The following is a 17,189-nucleotide window of genomic DNA, read 5'->3' as shown; positions in this document are numbered from 1 at the left end:
TTTTAGGGTCGGGGGGCCCTTTGGGGGCCCAGGATGGGCCTTGGGGGGTCTGGGGGGGCCCTGGAGGGCCGAGGGGTCCTGTGGGATTCCGGGGGACCTTTGGGGGGCCCGGGGAGGGCCGTTGCGGGTCGGGGGTGGGCGTTTGGGGGCGCCGGTGGCCCTTTGGGAGCTTGGGGGACCTTTGAGTGTCCGGGGGGACAGTTGGGGTCCTGGGGGACATTTGGGGACCGGTGGAGGGCCTTTGGGAGCTTGGGGGCCTTGGCGGCCCGGGCCCTGCCTTCGGGGTTGGGGTAGGAGGATTGGAACCCTTTGGGGTTGGGTTAGAGGACCTCACAACACTGTTCAAATGAAACTTGTGTATTATAACTACCACACTCAAATTCTCTTCTAAAATCTCTTCAAAAATCTTCTTTTAAAAAGTCTCTATCTGTTTCACCGAAATAGTTCCATGGCCTGTCTAAAACGGTTTCGCCAAAATTATCCTTAACCGTATAGTCAGCGCTTTCCTTCGTTATTGATATCTCTGTGCTAACGAATTTGAAAATAATAGGAAACCGTCTCGCGTGCCAAAACAATTCATCGCTAAGATGTTTCGTGACTAATTGTTTTAGTGGCCGTTGGTTATTAATATCCGTTGTGGTTTAACCAAAAGAGTTGTTCCATAAACAAAGACATTAATGACCTGGATATATTCCTGGAGAAATGTTTCTAGGGCGAAAATTTTTAAAGTCTGACAGATGATGTCATTGATTGATTGATCTGTCAAGAAAGGGAAAATTAAATTTGTTGTTTCTAAGGGAAATTATTGATTCACGATATTTGAATTGAGGTCGACAGCACAGGTGTTCCAAATTCCAGGTTTTTTTTGTTGTAAGTCCACGCTCTCAGAGAATGTCAAGGTCGATGTTGTTGTTGTGAAATTTAGGTCATTGATCCCATTAACCACGTGTTCTCCCTAATGAGTCCATGCCCATATTTGGAGCCCCGTCAGTATTCTATGCCCATATATGGACCATAAACCACGTGGTTCGTACCGGTGTTGTAAGTGTACGCTCTCAGTGAATGTCAAGGTCGATGTTGTTGTTGTTGACACACTTTGATTACGCAAATCAATTTCTCGGAAATTCACTTCCCCTTCGATTACGCAATCAATTTCTCGGAAATTCACTTCCCCCTCGAGTCCCAGATCAATAACATTGTTCCCGTTAGAATCAATGCGCATGTGCAACCTTCGCCCCGGAGCTATTACACATAGAAACATCAAATAAATTGACCTTGGAAAAAGAGGTCGTTGACCCCATTACACAATCAGTCTCCCTAGGGGGGCCATGCCCTTATTTGGACCATAAACCACGTGGGGATCGTGGGAGTTTTAAAAAAAGTGTCCGGATCGGGATTCGAAGGGGTGGTGTAATCGTGGTGGCTTTAGGGTCCCCTCTACTAATGTGACCGAAATATCTGGTATTTTCGTGAATTTCTATACACTGTCTATTAAAAAGGATTTTATTCCTATTTTGAACTTTCGGTCACAAAAGTATCGTCATGGAAAGGCAGTGTGGCCTCCAAAATTATCTATATCTTACAAGACAAAAATATAAGGCTCAAAGCGATTGATACATCAACAAACTTGGTGGGATAAAGCAATAAATGAAACAATAAAAAACAACATAGGAACCATGTTTTTCTAAAGGCTTATCTCTTTGTCTCCCTGGATTTTCTAGTGTTAACTTTTGCGTTTGAACATAATGAATCTACCTTTTCGTTGTGGGTGTGCCCCTCTAGTTATGGCAGCGTATTAATCATTATTCTCATTTTAAAGGGTACACTTGACTCGAAATAAATCGATATTCAACTCCATAGTTTCTGGCAGTGTTCCGAATTTTTGGGGTCTCATCAGCTGAGATAAGTTGTTACCCTGGATGAAAGCTTTCAAGGATCATTAACTTCGAACATGACTAAAGCTACTGGAAAGAAGATAATTTTTAGTTAATTAAAGTGAAGTTAAATTTTCTTTGATGCTTTTGAAAATCTTACTACAAAATGACTCCTTATCCTGGAATATATTGTTAAAAATGAAGAAAAAACAATCTTTGTTTTTTTTCTAAGCCGCAATTAAAATTACTTTTTTTTTATTAATTTATAATTAAATAGTAAAGACAAATTTGCAGTTTATCGTAATACAAAGAGAATAACATGGATAATTTGCTCAAATTCCCAAATTCACTGAGGCATGGCGTAAGATAAAAGTTTTTCATCTTTTATTTTCAAACTATGTGTGTCTAATACATTGAACAACTTCCGAGTGCTTGCTTTTTAGGGAATTCTAATGTCTCATACCCGCGAATACCATTCTCTATCGAGTCCAATTGCCTCTTCTCTCTCTACTATTGGACTTTCTCTGAACGTTGATAAAATGTGACTACCTTACATTTACTATCAATATTTCTTCTAGGTAACCACTTAGGTATAAAAAATTTTCTATTCTTTTTATTGAACCTATCAAGTGACAAAAACAAATTACGGCCATTTTGTTCGCGTACGATACATGTTAGTAGGAGTAAATACAGACATGACCGTAAAGAGATAAAAAAAAACACAGCGTATTTTCAGTATTGGATATTTTTACTGCATTTACCACCGAGATATAAGAACAGAAAAATTATATAGAATTTTAATGCTCTGGGTATACTGCCAAAATTGACCTTAGAATACGAGGGGCTGTCAAAGTCTGCTATTACCGAGTTTGAGCCTTTTATTAGGTTTTCATATTGTCTTTTATCTATTTAGTTTTACCCTTATACTTTTAATTGTATAAATGATTTTCCATTATTAAGCAGTCTCTTCCCAAGTAGTGCCTAGTTCTAAAAGATTTAAAAAAGACTATTTTTGCATAAAAAGATATCTAAAATTCTTAGTTTTTGTTTGTCAAAACATTAGTGTCTTGGGTCATTTAATAACATTTAGCATTAGTGTTTCAGTAAGAGCAGCAGTTTTGGAGCAGATAACTATGAGTGGAGCTTGACTTACTAGTAGTATTAAAAAAAAATACTGTTTTTTTTCCTTTTATTAATTTTTCAACTGTGATAAATTTTTCTATAACAGCTTTTCAATATAAGCTTCATCTCCAACTTTTTTAAACAAGATTATAAAAATACGATTTTAAATACATTTGTCTCTTACAATTTTGCTGTCTTTATTTTTCTATATTATGCTTTTGTTTATTTGATGTCATTTTTTTCCAAAACAATAAACTGGTAAAGTAAAGCATTAATTCTTCTTAATTCTTGAACATTTCGAAAATGGCAAGAGATATCCTAAACGCCAGTATTATTGATATGATATATTGATTTTTGAACCCAGGATCTTATGGATATTTTGATTAAAATTATGGAAGATCGATGAACTTCTACAGACTGTGCTACCATCCATTTAGACCCTTTTCAAAAATGTTTGAAGACCCCACTAGGACCCATGTTCTTGGTGCATGTTTAGGTCCACCAATTATATTACAATAAATGTCTTTTAACTGTTCTTTGAGGATCAGGAAAAAAAAAGTTATATGGGGCTGGAACCGGGCTAGCTGGAACCAGGCTATAAGATGGGTATCGCAGCGAATTCCACCGAGATTTTCTCAGACCTTCTTTGGGAACGCGTGAAGAATTTGCTTGGCATTGTCATGGTGAAAAAGGATTCCACAATAGAGGTTTATTCAAGGCTTCTTTTCTGGCTCTGCTCTCAAATTCCTTCTACACAATATGCTCCTATGACCATTTATCAACCTTCTAAAAAATCCACAAGTACAGCTTATTCAGAGTTGCCATTTTGGCAGAAATTCCGCAAATTTTTCGATACTCTTAAATAAAAGTAAGTCTCAGATATGCAGTGGAAGTTCCAACCTGATAAGGATATTTTTTGCTATCCTGAAATTGCCTCTTCAACATTTAAAAGGGAATTAACCTAAAGAGAACTTTTAGAAAGCCAAACAAGTCATGCTCCAATTCTAAAGCACCCAGAGTGCTTCTCAAACTTAGCAAAATCCAACGGGAGTAATCCATATTCGATTAACTATCAGGGAAGTTACAGGTATTTAACTGGTCAAAACTACTTACACGTTCCAAACATCTCTCTTTCGCTAATCCTTATGATCGTAGGAAGTTGAGAGTCAACCAGATGCCTTGAAGCTAAAAACTAAGTGAATGTAAAAAATTGCAGCTTTAACCTATGCAAGGAATAATACATACTATAATTGTCTTTCATTTTTTACCGAAATATTTTTTTTTTTGGTTTGGGGTCTAAAAATAAGTCAAATTATTATATTTAACTTATGAACAGCTCAAATAAAGCACCATATCAAATTCCAGCAAAATAACTATCGAACAAGTCGTTCGTTTGGAGGCTGAACAAAATATAAAAGTCAATATTCAAAATAAGAACACACTAACTATTTCATATTATAAGCCTTACTTTTGTTTAACGGAACATTATCCATCATGTGCAGACCTCCTATTACTAGAAGGTTCGGGTTTAATAGCTTCACGTCGTCTACAAATGATTCTAACGAACTGATCTGTGGATTGTTCCCATCAGAATGCATTATAAACCTATAAAAAAATTCCAATATAAAGGCTAGAAACATTTATACCAAATATTATCAAAACCTAAAAACGACATGGCATCATGCGAAAACCTAGTAAAAAAATATCCAATCGTACAAGATATCAAGTAGGAAATATCTAGTGCCAAAATTTTATAAAATACAATAACAGGGATAAAGCGTAAAAGCAAAGGGAATTATTTATTTAGCTGTTTTTATCTTTTATAAAAAATAAATGATACATACCAACAGCTCAAATATGGTATCTGAGGAGGCTTCTTCCCCTTCCCCATCCAAAATCTGAATATTTGTGATTTTTCCTGGCACCTCTTATATTCTGTATATACTTGCAATACACATATCCACAATAATGAGATCCTGAGGACCTTCAAGTCAGTAAACCTCTCCACTCAAGCAGAAGCTGGTTCTCTAAGATGGTACGGCCACTTATTCCACCTCCCACCAACTACCCCTCCAAGGATCATATCGGACGTCCATCCCTCGATTGTCTGGAACCGTCCTCGAAGGAAGCCGTGCACCAGATGGGCTGATGTTATGAATCAATGCCTCCTCAATCGCAACATCAACCCAAATGAGGCCCCATCCTTAGCCCTGGACAGGGCTTCTTGGAGAAGACTGACAGCAACATCAACCGCAACATCGATCCAAATGAGGCCTCATCCTTAGCCCTGGACAGGGCTGCTTGGAGAAGACTGACAGCACTGTTAACCAGTTCCCTCTACGCTGGCGACCCTGCTGGCGACCAAATTCCTCTAAATTTGCTGATTTTAATCGCAAGTCTCCCCCCCCCCCAAGAACAAAATTAAATTCCTACGTAGGTACCTAGTTCATACAGACGATGATGAGTCACACCCGTCGATGAAATCATAAGTTAGTAAACAACACAGCATTGCACTGGATTTTGAGAAATCGATACGACTTCTCGGTTTTGTTTGTTTCGTGGGTTTTTTTGAAAGGCCTAGCTTCTTCCTGGCTATGTTATATATTATTTGTTGCTTCCCGATTGTAATTTTATATTTAAAGGCATGAATATACGAATCATAGGTAATAGGCCTTGATAGATGTGCATCTTCAGGTGCCAAAAAAAATATGATGGCCAAGATGAACCCATGCTCGTACTAACAGCCTCTGTAAACAGGGTGAAGTACTTTGTGCAGATTTCAGGATTAATTAAGTCCTTAGCCGGCACTAAGGATACCCATAGCTTTTCAGGAGGACAAGACGCTTTCAATCATTTAAATAGTTTGAAAATTCCAACATGAAACACTACACCGTTCAAAGACAACCATCGGATTAAAATTTTGACAGACAAATTCAGACGTTTCCAACTTGACTTGTTAGCACTTTAGAAGATCAACCTCAAAGAGTAAGGAAACATAAAATTAGGGGATATAGAATTTAGAATTCAGGTAGAAAGGATGGGGTGTACATGACTCATGAATAAGGAAGCTTAGAAGTCTAGGCTGGGAATCGGTTAATAGCAGAATTCTTGTTAAATACTTTAAGCCTTGCGGCAAAAAAACTTCCAGTTACGAAAACCAATGCAAAGCGAAGCTGGCTAATAAGAAACTACTACTGCTACTGCTAACTCACTGCAGCACCCAGTCGCCTGAAACCAAGACAACTACGAACGCTCCTCCTCCATCTCAATCTATTTCAGAGCCTCCCTCTTTACACCCTTCCAAGAAGTTCCCATTCCCTTAAATCTTTCCTTACGACATCCTCCCACCCCATTCAGGTACAACATGCTTTTCACTTTGCCCTGGATGATTGGCCGACAAGGACAATCTTTGGCAATCTGTCATCTTTCATCCGCAGAACGCAGAACATTTCATAGTCTCCTTATCCTTTTTCCCTTATAGCACTAGAAAGCGGGATTGCACCACATTTTTTGCACAGATTACTCTTTGAGATACGGTCAGTCAGTCGAGTACGGTATCCAAAACAATCCGTAAGCAATTTCTCTGAGAAACATCTAGCAAATCCTCCTCTGTTTTTCGGAGCGCCAACGCTTCACAACTATATTTGTGAAGCATCGGTTACTATTGAGCTGGGTCGCTCCTTACTTACAGTTCGTTACCACGAACTGTTTGATACTACCTAGGTAATTGAAGCTGTCCATTTGATCGATATCTCATCACGGTACCCAATTTCACCTTCATCCTAGCGACTGAGTCTCTCTGACATTGATTTTCAAACCTATTCTTGCACCCTGAACTCACAAAACTTCGAAAATTCATTCAATTTGCTAATAATTTCATCTAAGGTGCTTAAATCGTCAGCATAATCTTATGAGACAAGCTAGTCGGAATAACGGATGAAAAAGCAAGTTGTTTAAAAATTAACGACGCTTCGATTGTCATATTTCTATGTATAAATCATGTTAATAATTGGTCTCAGTCGCTCCTTTGGAAGTTTTAAAAAATGCTAGATATTTCTTGAAATAATTGACAATAACAGGAAGAAAATAATATTAGAATATTACCGTATATATTATTTCGATAGGGAATATAGAAATAATATAGGATTTTGTACGATTTAAAAAAATACATTTAGAGTTTAGATTTGAAGTCTTTGAGACTTAGATTATAGAGTTTAGATTTGAAGTCTTAGATTTGAAGAGTTAGATTTGAATTAGTGGAATTTACTTTATATATTAAGGGGGATACGATTCGCCTGGATTGTGAAATGTTTGATTTTTGGAAAATTTATTTGAGGACTTTTGTAGGTACTCAATAACGCAATGCCCAGCGAAAGCAGAATATGATGACATGTTATGTATTAAAAAAAAAAAAAAAAAAAAAAAAAAAAAAAAAAAAAAAAAAATTGGCGTTATGTTTTTTTTTATGTAAATGTAGTGAAAAGTGTTTTATAGTGAGTAGTAAGTATATATGGAATTACAGCCGATTATGTTCCTTCCGGTGTTATTTGCCCACTTTACGTTCCATGGCACCTTTCCATGGCAGATTACCAGACTGATTATTGCTATTGTTGTCAATTGCATATGGAATTATACAAAACCTACCAGACAGCTTTCTTGGCCAACCAAGAAAGCTGTGTGCATTCAGCTTTTTGCCTTGGAAAGGTGCCATGAAACGTAAAGGCCAAGAAAGCTGTCTGGTTGACCAAGAAAGCTGTCTGGTAGGTTTTGTATAACTCTATATGCACTTGACAACAATAGCAATAATCAGTCTGGTAATCTGCCATGGAAAGGTGCCATGGAATGTAAAGTGGGCATATAACACCGGAAGGAACATAATCGGCTGGATTTCCATATATACTTACTCCTATAGTGTTTTAAGAAAAGTGAAAGTATTTTAAAGTTCAAAAATGTATATGTATTGTAAATTTGTATTTTAATGTTATATGTTATAGGCCTAATGAATGGGAGCAGCCCCTTGCCGCCTTGGCCAGCTAGAATGTGAATTTTGAATTTGTTGTATCGTAATTTAACGGATGGAGAATCGTATGAATGAGGAAATTGATAAAAAAAAAACAGTTTTTAGGAAAAAGGTAGATAAAATGTAGTAGGAGAGAAAAATTAGGTATGTGAGGAAATAGAAAGGTAGAAAGCTATGGAATGCCGAGTAAGAGGTAAGGTAGATAGGTAGTAAAGTAAAGGAAATGATAGTGAGATAGTGATGAATTAGATTACAATTAAGCAGGGAGTCTACAAGAAAGAAATGTGATTGTTTTTTTCATTTTATTTTCAGGAGTACGAAAAAAAACACACGGTTGGATTCTAGCCATTACATGAAGCATCACCAACCCCTCATCAAGGAAATGAAAAAGAAGAGGAAACCAGGAAATGAGTTACATCCAGGATATTTCAGTATAGACCCAAAAAAGCTGGATAAAAGAAAGAAAATAGGAAGAATTTGAAAAAAAATAACAAGAAGAGAAAAGTCAAAATTGGCAGGTTTTATTAAAGCCATGAAGATAATAATTTGAAATTAGCACCAAAAACTACAAGTCAGAAACATTTTTCACTCGCGTGCTGGATTGCTTACAAGTCTAGCCAATTCTTTTCTTCTCGCGAATAACGGTCAGGTGGCTTTCTGCTAGCCCGAATAATGCAAATAAACAATGAAAAATAAAGCTTGCGTCGCTTCCCAGCTCGCGAAAAAAGACCTTTGTGACTAAACAGCACAAGGTATAGATCACAGTATTATATACCCCTGCAGAACCAAAATATCAGAGACAGTTGTGACTCGGGCGAATTTTACATGCAGCTAAAGGAATAAATAGACAACACTTTCGGTAGAGATACGGTATTTTTATAATGTCACTTTAATACCCAGGCTTGTGCAAACAGGGATATAATCTTATATATCCATCTAGCACACCAAATCGATCCATCTAGCAAATTGGGGATTTAGAAACGGTATTGAGAGAAGGGTCGAATATGGAATAAGTTATCTTTTGACTATTAAACAAAATATAAGCGCGTGTTTTTACATTGGTCTTACGCTGAAGAAAGGAAATCCTAGGTTACGCAAATTTAGTATAGGGAAGGAGTGGTAATGGTAATAGACTGCTAAAATTTTGTAGGTAAAGCGACCTAGTTATGACGCATATTATTTAATGAGTGAGACATATTTGCCTTTTCAGCAAAAATTTTACAAACAGAAAAATAATAAATAAGAAAAGAAAAGAAAACAGAATAAAACACAGCATAATACACACAAACAAGAAAAAAGAAGAAAATATCCAACAAATCAACCAAAATAAAACCAATCAAAGCGGAAAGAATATACTTTAAGAAGAAAACATAAAAATCGTGCTTCGGATCTTCTAAACTTATTCTGCCAATAAATGACGGCAGCAAGAGGACTAAATGTCACTACTTTGCTGTTACTCTGGAATTACTACCCTAAGGTTGGAGATGAAGAGGATACTTACAATGCTTATAATCATAGGCGGCGTAATAGCGCTGCCTAAGTAAAGAGCGATGTGGCACAATGTATTATTCATTTATTTTTTATTTGGATCTTCTGACCAAGTAACTTCGTATAGAAGAAGTTGTCGCAGAAACTTCTAAGGGGCTCATTCGATTAGAAATTGAAAGTTCTAGTGCATTTTTTAAGAGTCAAAAGCGATTGGAGGGCAACCACCCCTCCCCCGCACCCTCATCATTTTCCCAAACACATCCAATCAAAATTTTGAGATAGGCATTTTTTCAGCGTAGGTGAAAGGTCCAGTAATTATGTCATAGGGATGACACTCCCCACAGCCTTCAGGGTAAGGGTTGTATGGGCTGCTCCGAGGGCATACAAGGTTTTTATTGAAGGGGTGTTCGTAAAAATTTCGCAGGGCTCATTTGACTGGAAATCAGAAATTCTGGTAGCTTTTTCAAGAATTTTCTTTGAAAACTTGTTTTGTGGAAAAAGTTTTTTAAATTAATTTCTGTTCTTTTTTTTATTGACATAGTTTTTTTCATGGAATAAAAAATATCTTATAACTTTTCGGTTTTTCCTATAAGAATCCATAGTTTTGGCTTGCTATTTGTATGTTGGAGAAACCTTTTTCAACAATTTTTAATCCTGGCACAACTACCATTGTTTAATTTAGTTTTATACCTCCTCAAGCTAGCCTGAAAAATAAAAGTTAATACTATTACCAGAAAATTCGATCTATGCTCATTGACAACCTAGATACACTTACATTCTGTTGATTTAGTTAAATTGTAAGAGCAGAAGTAGTAATAGTAGTAGCCCTGAAAGTTGCAACTTATTATCCCTAATCTTTCTCGAGATATTACTGAGATGTCCTATTGGCAACCATATACACAGTGCCTTTTGATATAGTTTTAAAGCAACATTTAGTTTTAAAACATAATGGGTAAATTGCATAGCTGTGGAGGGTTGACATACCCAGTATCCCTAAAGACATAGTTACTAGACCGTTCAAGTATGCTGAACAAAATGGCTGTTTCACAATTCTGATTGGATGTGTTTGGAAGCATTTCGGGAAAAGGGGACTCTTAAAAAGAACACTCGAACTTCTGATTTCCAATACAATGAGCCCCCTCCGAAGTTTATACGACCACCCCTTCGATAAAAACCGTTTATGTTGATAATGAACAACTACTATAACTTATAACCCTGGCCCTGAGGGCTCTGGGGGACTTTTCACACTCAAAGACATAATTACTAGATCTGTCAACTACGCTGAAGAAAATCTCAAAATTTTGATTGAATGTGTTTGGAAAATGATGAGCGTGGGAGGGGTCTGGTTGCCTTCCAATCACTTTGACTATTAAAAATGGAAATGGAACTTTCGATTTTCAGTCGAATAAATACCTTTTGAAGTTTCTACGAAAACTCCTTCTAAACGAAGTGCCCTAGTTTGAAAAAAAAATATATATTGTGCCCACATCACGCTTTTTATGGAACGACTAACCGTTCTATAAAAAGGTTAAATGATCTGGGGGTATGGCTTACAACCCTTGCCCCTGGGCTGTGGGAGGGGGGGGTTGTATTCGTCCTGGAGGCATTATTATATGTTCTTTGGTCTATTTTGAAAAAAATGGTACATCTCATAGTTTTGGTCAGAGGCATTTAGGGAAAAGAGGGCGTCGGGGGGGGGGGGGGGAGGGTAGTTACCCTCCTATTATAACTTATTCTGCCAATAAATGACGTCAGCAAGAGGACTAAATGTCACTACTTTGCTGTTACTCTGGAATTACTACCCCATGGTGGGAGATGAAGAAGATACTTACAATGCTTATAATCATTGGCGGCGTAATAGCGCTGCCTAAGTAAAGAACGATGTGGCACAATGTATTATTCATTTTTTTTTTATTTGTATTTTCTGACCAAGGCACTTCGTATAGAAGGAATTGTCGTAGAAACTTTAAGGGGCTCATTCGATTAGAAATTGAAAGTTCTAGTGCATTTTTTAAGAGTCAAAAGTGATTGGAGGGCAACCACCCCCCCCCTCACCCTCATTATTTTCCCAAACACATCCAATAAAAATTTTGAGATAGGCATTTTTTCAGCGTAGGTGAAAGGTCCAGTAATTATGTCATAGGGATGACACTCCCCACAGCCTTCAAGGTAAGGGTTGTATGGGCTGCTCCGAGGGCATACAAGGTTTTTATTGAAGGGGTGTTCGTAAAAATTTCGCAGGGCTCATTTGACTGGAAATCAGAAATTCTGGTAGCTTTTTCAAGAATCAAAATGACCGGAAGGCAACTGTCCCACCAAGTCCCCTTTTCCCCAAATGCATTCGACAGAAATTTTGAGATAGCTATTTTTTTCAGAAATAGTCCAAAGATCATACAACAAAGCCTTCGGATTTGGAGCCCCCAAAGAATGGGGGAAAAGATTGTAAGTTATGCCCAAGGATCATACAAGCTTTTTATGAAAGGGGTGGTTTCATGGGCGTAGGGAGGGGTGGCAGGGGGGCAGCTGCCCCCCCTAGACCTTCAAATTTGCATTAGATATGGCTGGAAAAGCAGATGGTTGGAAAAGCTGTTGATAAACGGCCCTCCATCACACTATCGACTGCCCCCCCCCTAGACAACATGCTGCCTACGCCCATGGGTGGTTGTATAAACTATAGAGAAAGCTCATTTGATTGGAAATTGAAAGTTCATGTTCCCTTTTAAGAGTCAAAAAGTGATAGGAGGGTAACTAGCCTCCCCCCCCCCCGACGCCCTCTTTTCCCTAAATGCCTCTGACCAAAACTATGAGATGTACCATTTTTTTCAAAATAGACCAAAGAACATATAATAATGCCTCCAGGACGAATACAACCCCCCCCCCTCCCACAGCCCAGGGGCAAGGGTTGTAAGCCATACCCCCAGATCATTTAACCTTTTTATAGAACGGTTAGTCGTTCCATAAAAAGCGTGATGTGGGCACAATATATATTTTTTTTTCAAACTAGGGCACTTCTTATAGAAGGAGTTTTCGTAGAAACTTCAAAAGGTATTCATTCGATTGAAAATCGAAAGTTCCATTTCCATTTTTAATAGTCAAAGTGATTGGAGGGCAACCAGACCCCTCCCACGCTCATCATTTTCCAAACACATTCAATCAAAATTTTGAGATTTTCTTCAGCGTAGTAGACAGATCTAGTAATTATGTCTTTGAGAGTGAAAAGTCCCCCAGAGCCCTCAGGGCTAGGGTTATAAGTTATAGTAGTTGTTCATTATCAACATAAACGGTTTTTATCGAAGGGGTGGTCGTATAAACTTCGGAGGGGGCTCATTGTATTGGAAATCAGAAGTTCGAGTGTTCTTTTTAAGAGTCCCCTTTTCCCGAAATGCTTCCAAACACATCCAATCAAAATTGTGAAACAGCAATTTTGTTCAGCATAGTTGAACGATCCAGTAACTATGTCTCTAGGGGTACTGGGTATGTCAACCCTCCACAGTTATGCAATTTGTCCATTATGCTTTAAAACTAAATGTTGCTCTAAAACTATATCAAAAGGCACTGTGTATATGGTTGCCAATAGGACATCTCAGTAATATCTCGAGAAAGATTAGGGATAATAAGTTGCAACTTTCAGGGCTACTACTATTACTACTTCTGCTCTTACAATTTAACTAAATCAACAGAATGTAAGTGTATCTAGGTTGTCAATGAGCATAGATCGAATTTTCTGGTAATAGTATTAACTTTTATTTTTCAGGCTAGCTTGAGGAGGTATAAAACTAAATTAAACAATGGTAGTTGTTCCAGGATTAAAAATTGTTGAAAAAGGTTTCTCCAACATACAAATAGCAAGCCAAAACTATGGATTCTTATAGGAAAAACCGAAAAGTTATAAGATATTTTTTATTCCATGAAAAAAACTATGTCAATAAAAACGAACAGAAATTAATTTAGACAGCTTTTTCCACAAAACAAGTTTTCAAAGAAAGATGAGGAGCTCTATTGAGCCAAAAACGAACAGAAATAGATTCAAGTATTCTTCCAAGAGTAAAAATACCACAAATCACCATTAATGAATAAATGAAACTTAAATCGAACAAAAATTACAATAAATAACCGATTCAAACACAAAACGAGCAAAAATTAACATAAATAGGGCTGACAAAACCCATACCTTCTCAAGACAGGAAAATAATTTGCAGTTTAGTGAAAACAAAATACATTTTAAATGTTTCCACTTTTTTTGCCTTTAATAAATAAAACATTATTAAGACTTTAAGGAATAAATATCCGTATATGTATATTAAACTGACAATCCACAGTCATGTGTTTTTTTTTCCAATAATGTTCAAATTTGTGGTAGTTTTACGCTTAGAAGATTATTTGCCATTATTTCTGCTCATTTTAGGTCTAATGGAGCTCTTAATTTTCACTGAAAAACTTGTTTTGTGAAAAAAGTTTTTTAAACTAATAGAGAGCTCTTTTATCCGAATCCAATGTGATGTAGCATAAGGGAGATAGCGACGGAATATGCGGGATAGAAAAAACACCATGAAGGGACAAGTAGAAAACGGTTCAGCATTGATTTATTGCCAACAAGGAGTGTAGCTATGGCAGTTTCAATATGGTTTTTTTCAATATGCTGAACAAGAGTCAAACGAATCGATTTGAAAGTATACCCCATCGGAAGATCTAGTACTAGAAGTAGTACTAGAAGCGATAAAAACTTCATTACCAAGCCAAACAAAAACAGTAGAGGGATGTTGAGAACATGGGTCAAACACAAGCCTTTCACTTTCATTCACGCTAAATGAAATACCTATCTTAGGATATGCATTTGCCAATCGAGAAAATTAGGTTCGATTCGAGAGAACGCCCTGCTAGCACTTGGGATAACATCTGAATAATTTAATACTGCAAGACCTCAAGAGGCACACAACTCTGTCAAACAACTTCATCAGGCCCAATCTCACTATTATTATAAAAAGGATAGTCCTTGCCTAAAACCTTTATATAACGGAAGCGATAGGCTATATACAGGACGATCTACCAGAACTCATCATCATCTACATAATTCAGCAGTGTAATATCTGTTCCAAGAAACACACAACTCTGTCAAACAACCCGCTGCAGCCCAACAATAATATTATAAGATTTGAACACAGTAGTTGGCTTGGTGCAGAGTCAGGAGTTAATTCGGGTTGCGTCTTATTCCTGCTTACATGAAAAATTTTATGGGTATGAGTAAACATGGTATCAGAAGTTCAAGGCACAAACAGAGGTTTGAAAATTGATGATAAGATTAGTAGATTACTTCGACTAGGAATAAATGAGGATGTAGAAGTGACGATAAATAACGAGAAAGTCAATAAAGTGGATAGCTTCACTTACGTGGATAACATTATTAGTAAAGATGGTGGGGACGAAGTGAAGACATAAAAAGTAGAATAACAAGTTTTTTTTCGTACTAAGATTAGGGCACTGGAGGCATTGGCAATAACAGTGGTCGACTATTTCTCTGGAACGAGGGCGATTCAAATGGTTGAGGAAAATATACTAGATGTTTTTGAGAGGAACTGTCCAAGGATAATTTAAGGTACTTGTTTCACCGACCACACAAGGAGCATTACAAAAATACGCGGATTTTTTTTTCTTTAATTTTTTCTATAATATCTTTTCAACATAACCTCCACGAACGTCATTGCGCTTCTACGGGAGGTGCCAGTAAAAGACACAGCTTGTAGAAGGCACATGGCATTTATGGGACATGTTTTGCTGCGCATTTTGGTTCATTTCCACCGAAATTCTCTCAAACCTTCCTTTGAAACGCCTGAAGAATGAGCAGAGGCGTTGTCACGATGAAAGAGGATTCCATGATGGAACTTTCCAAAATACTTTTTAGCTGATTCTGCTCTCATTTCCTTAAGATTTCTACACATTAGGCTGCTATGATAATTTCTCAACTTTCTAAAACGTCTATAAGTACAACTCCTTCGAAGCTCTAGGAAATAGTTGTCATTACCTTGTTGACAGTAAGCTGTGCGAGAAATGTCGTTTGGTCCCGCTTTCTAGGGGTATACTTATTGAAAGAAAGAGATGGTTAGGTCACGTTTGACAGACAAAAGATAATGGCTGTGAAAGCTTTAGTTTTTTGTCATCTATATGGGACACAACAAAGGCAGGACCTCGTTGAATAAAGGGGGAAGAGAACATAAAATAAATTAGAAATTTATCCGAAGGATAAAAGAGTGAAGTCATGAACTGACTAGATTGGAGGAAGATCATGCATAGCTGGGTGAGCCTCAAGCTAGGTGTCCACAGAAAGCGAATATTTTTCACAGACGAATTTGTGAGTTCATATCACGGCAGCGAATTCACGTGGTATGCCTCACAGAACGCGAAATTTCAAATATGATTTCTAAAAGACATAAACGAAAGATTTGTGGATTGTTACTGCTTTTTAAATTTAAGACGTCGGAGAGATAAGCTGAAATGATCCTTCACCATTTTCCTTGTCCATTTTCTTGTTTTTAGAAGTTTATTGTATTTTGTCTTACGAATAAAATTCAAATCGAAGTTGAAAGGTGCGCACTGCGAATTTTAGATGTGCGAAGCTGAAAATATTCGCCTGACAACGACGAATTCACCTAGCGTCAGCAAATTAGCTTTGTGTAGGCACCTAGCTTCAGGCGGCTTTGTCCTTCAATTGGTTGTTACAGTTGTAATTTATGACGGCATAAGAATAAGTCAAATATTAAAACCTCACCTGTTGGCTCGAGGTGCACTAAATGGTCCCCACTTAGATCCTTCTTTGTACTCTAGAATAAGGTGGATGTCATCTTCGCTCAGGACATCGCCGCTTACTGATAAAAAAAAATATTCTATTAAAATGATGCGAATGTGCTTTGCAGCATGTTTGTTTATTTTGGCCTTCTATAGGACTGAGAAATAAAATATTTTTCATTCTCTTACTCTAAAACATGCATTTTTCAACTGTTACAGCTTACATATCTTATTCTATAAAATTATCTATAAGTATAATAATAGACTAGGTTTTAGTTCTAATTCTAAACCTTAAACAAATCTAAATTCTAAACAAAATACAAACAAGTTTAAAATTCTACAGATGTAGGTGATTTGAATATTGTGTATATGGTAAGCATTTGACAATGCTGAGAAACTCAGAAACATATCTGGCCTAAAAATATTACAACGCAAATAGATTAGGCTATGCTGTTAGTGACATCAGCCCATTAACTTCAAACGATTTTCTTAGTTACGTTAAAATGACAGGAACAGTTTCTTTCACTTTTGCCTCATATTTTCTGATGGGAGTTAAAAACACTAGCCCAACTGATTATGCAGCACTGACCCCAGAAGTAGGAAAATTCAAAATAACCTTCATTTCAATTTATCAAAAGTTAGGTTTAAATTAAAACTAAATCTGTCTAATATTTTCTGATACTAGGTAGTTTCTTCTCTTTTGAAGCTATACTTTAGCGATTACAATATAGTTAGTATGTAAGATATAGGCTAGTAACAAAACCGGTATAGACAAATATACATATGATGTCTTTTTCGCAAAAGTCGTTCTTTTATCTTCAACCCAAGTGATGTAAATGAGTAAGGAAAGGAATAGATAATTTTATATGGATTTTGATGAATAACTAATAAAATTTCTTAGACTA

At 36.9% G+C, this 17,189-nt stretch overlaps 1 protein-coding gene across 1 annotated transcript in view; it reads right to left on the bottom strand.

The window, feature by feature from the left end:
- The window catches only part of LOC148950502 (ADP-dependent glucokinase), a 79,477-nt gene that overhangs the window by 44,925 nt on the left and 17,363 nt on the right, over positions 1-17,189 (bottom strand). Inside the window, exons 3-4 of the mRNA XM_089092438.1 lie at positions 16,268-16,364; positions 4,465-4,601 (exon numbers count right to left, since the gene is read on the bottom strand). Of these exons, the coding sequence (XP_088948564.1) occupies positions 4,465-4,601; positions 16,268-16,364 (234 nt within the window). The remainder of the gene's footprint in view (positions 1-4,464; positions 4,602-16,267; positions 16,365-17,189) is intronic.

This window comes from Artemia sp. Qi Xiang Cuo, chromosome 7, assembly GCF_049724085.1.
Source record: "Artemia sp. Qi Xiang Cuo chromosome 7, ASM4972408v1, whole genome shotgun sequence".
NCBI classification, from domain to species: domain Eukaryota; kingdom Metazoa; phylum Arthropoda; class Branchiopoda; order Anostraca; family Artemiidae; genus Artemia; species Artemia sp. Qi Xiang Cuo.
The sequence above is the reverse complement of the archived record's forward strand: the minus strand, read 5'-3'. Positions and strand labels throughout refer to the sequence as shown.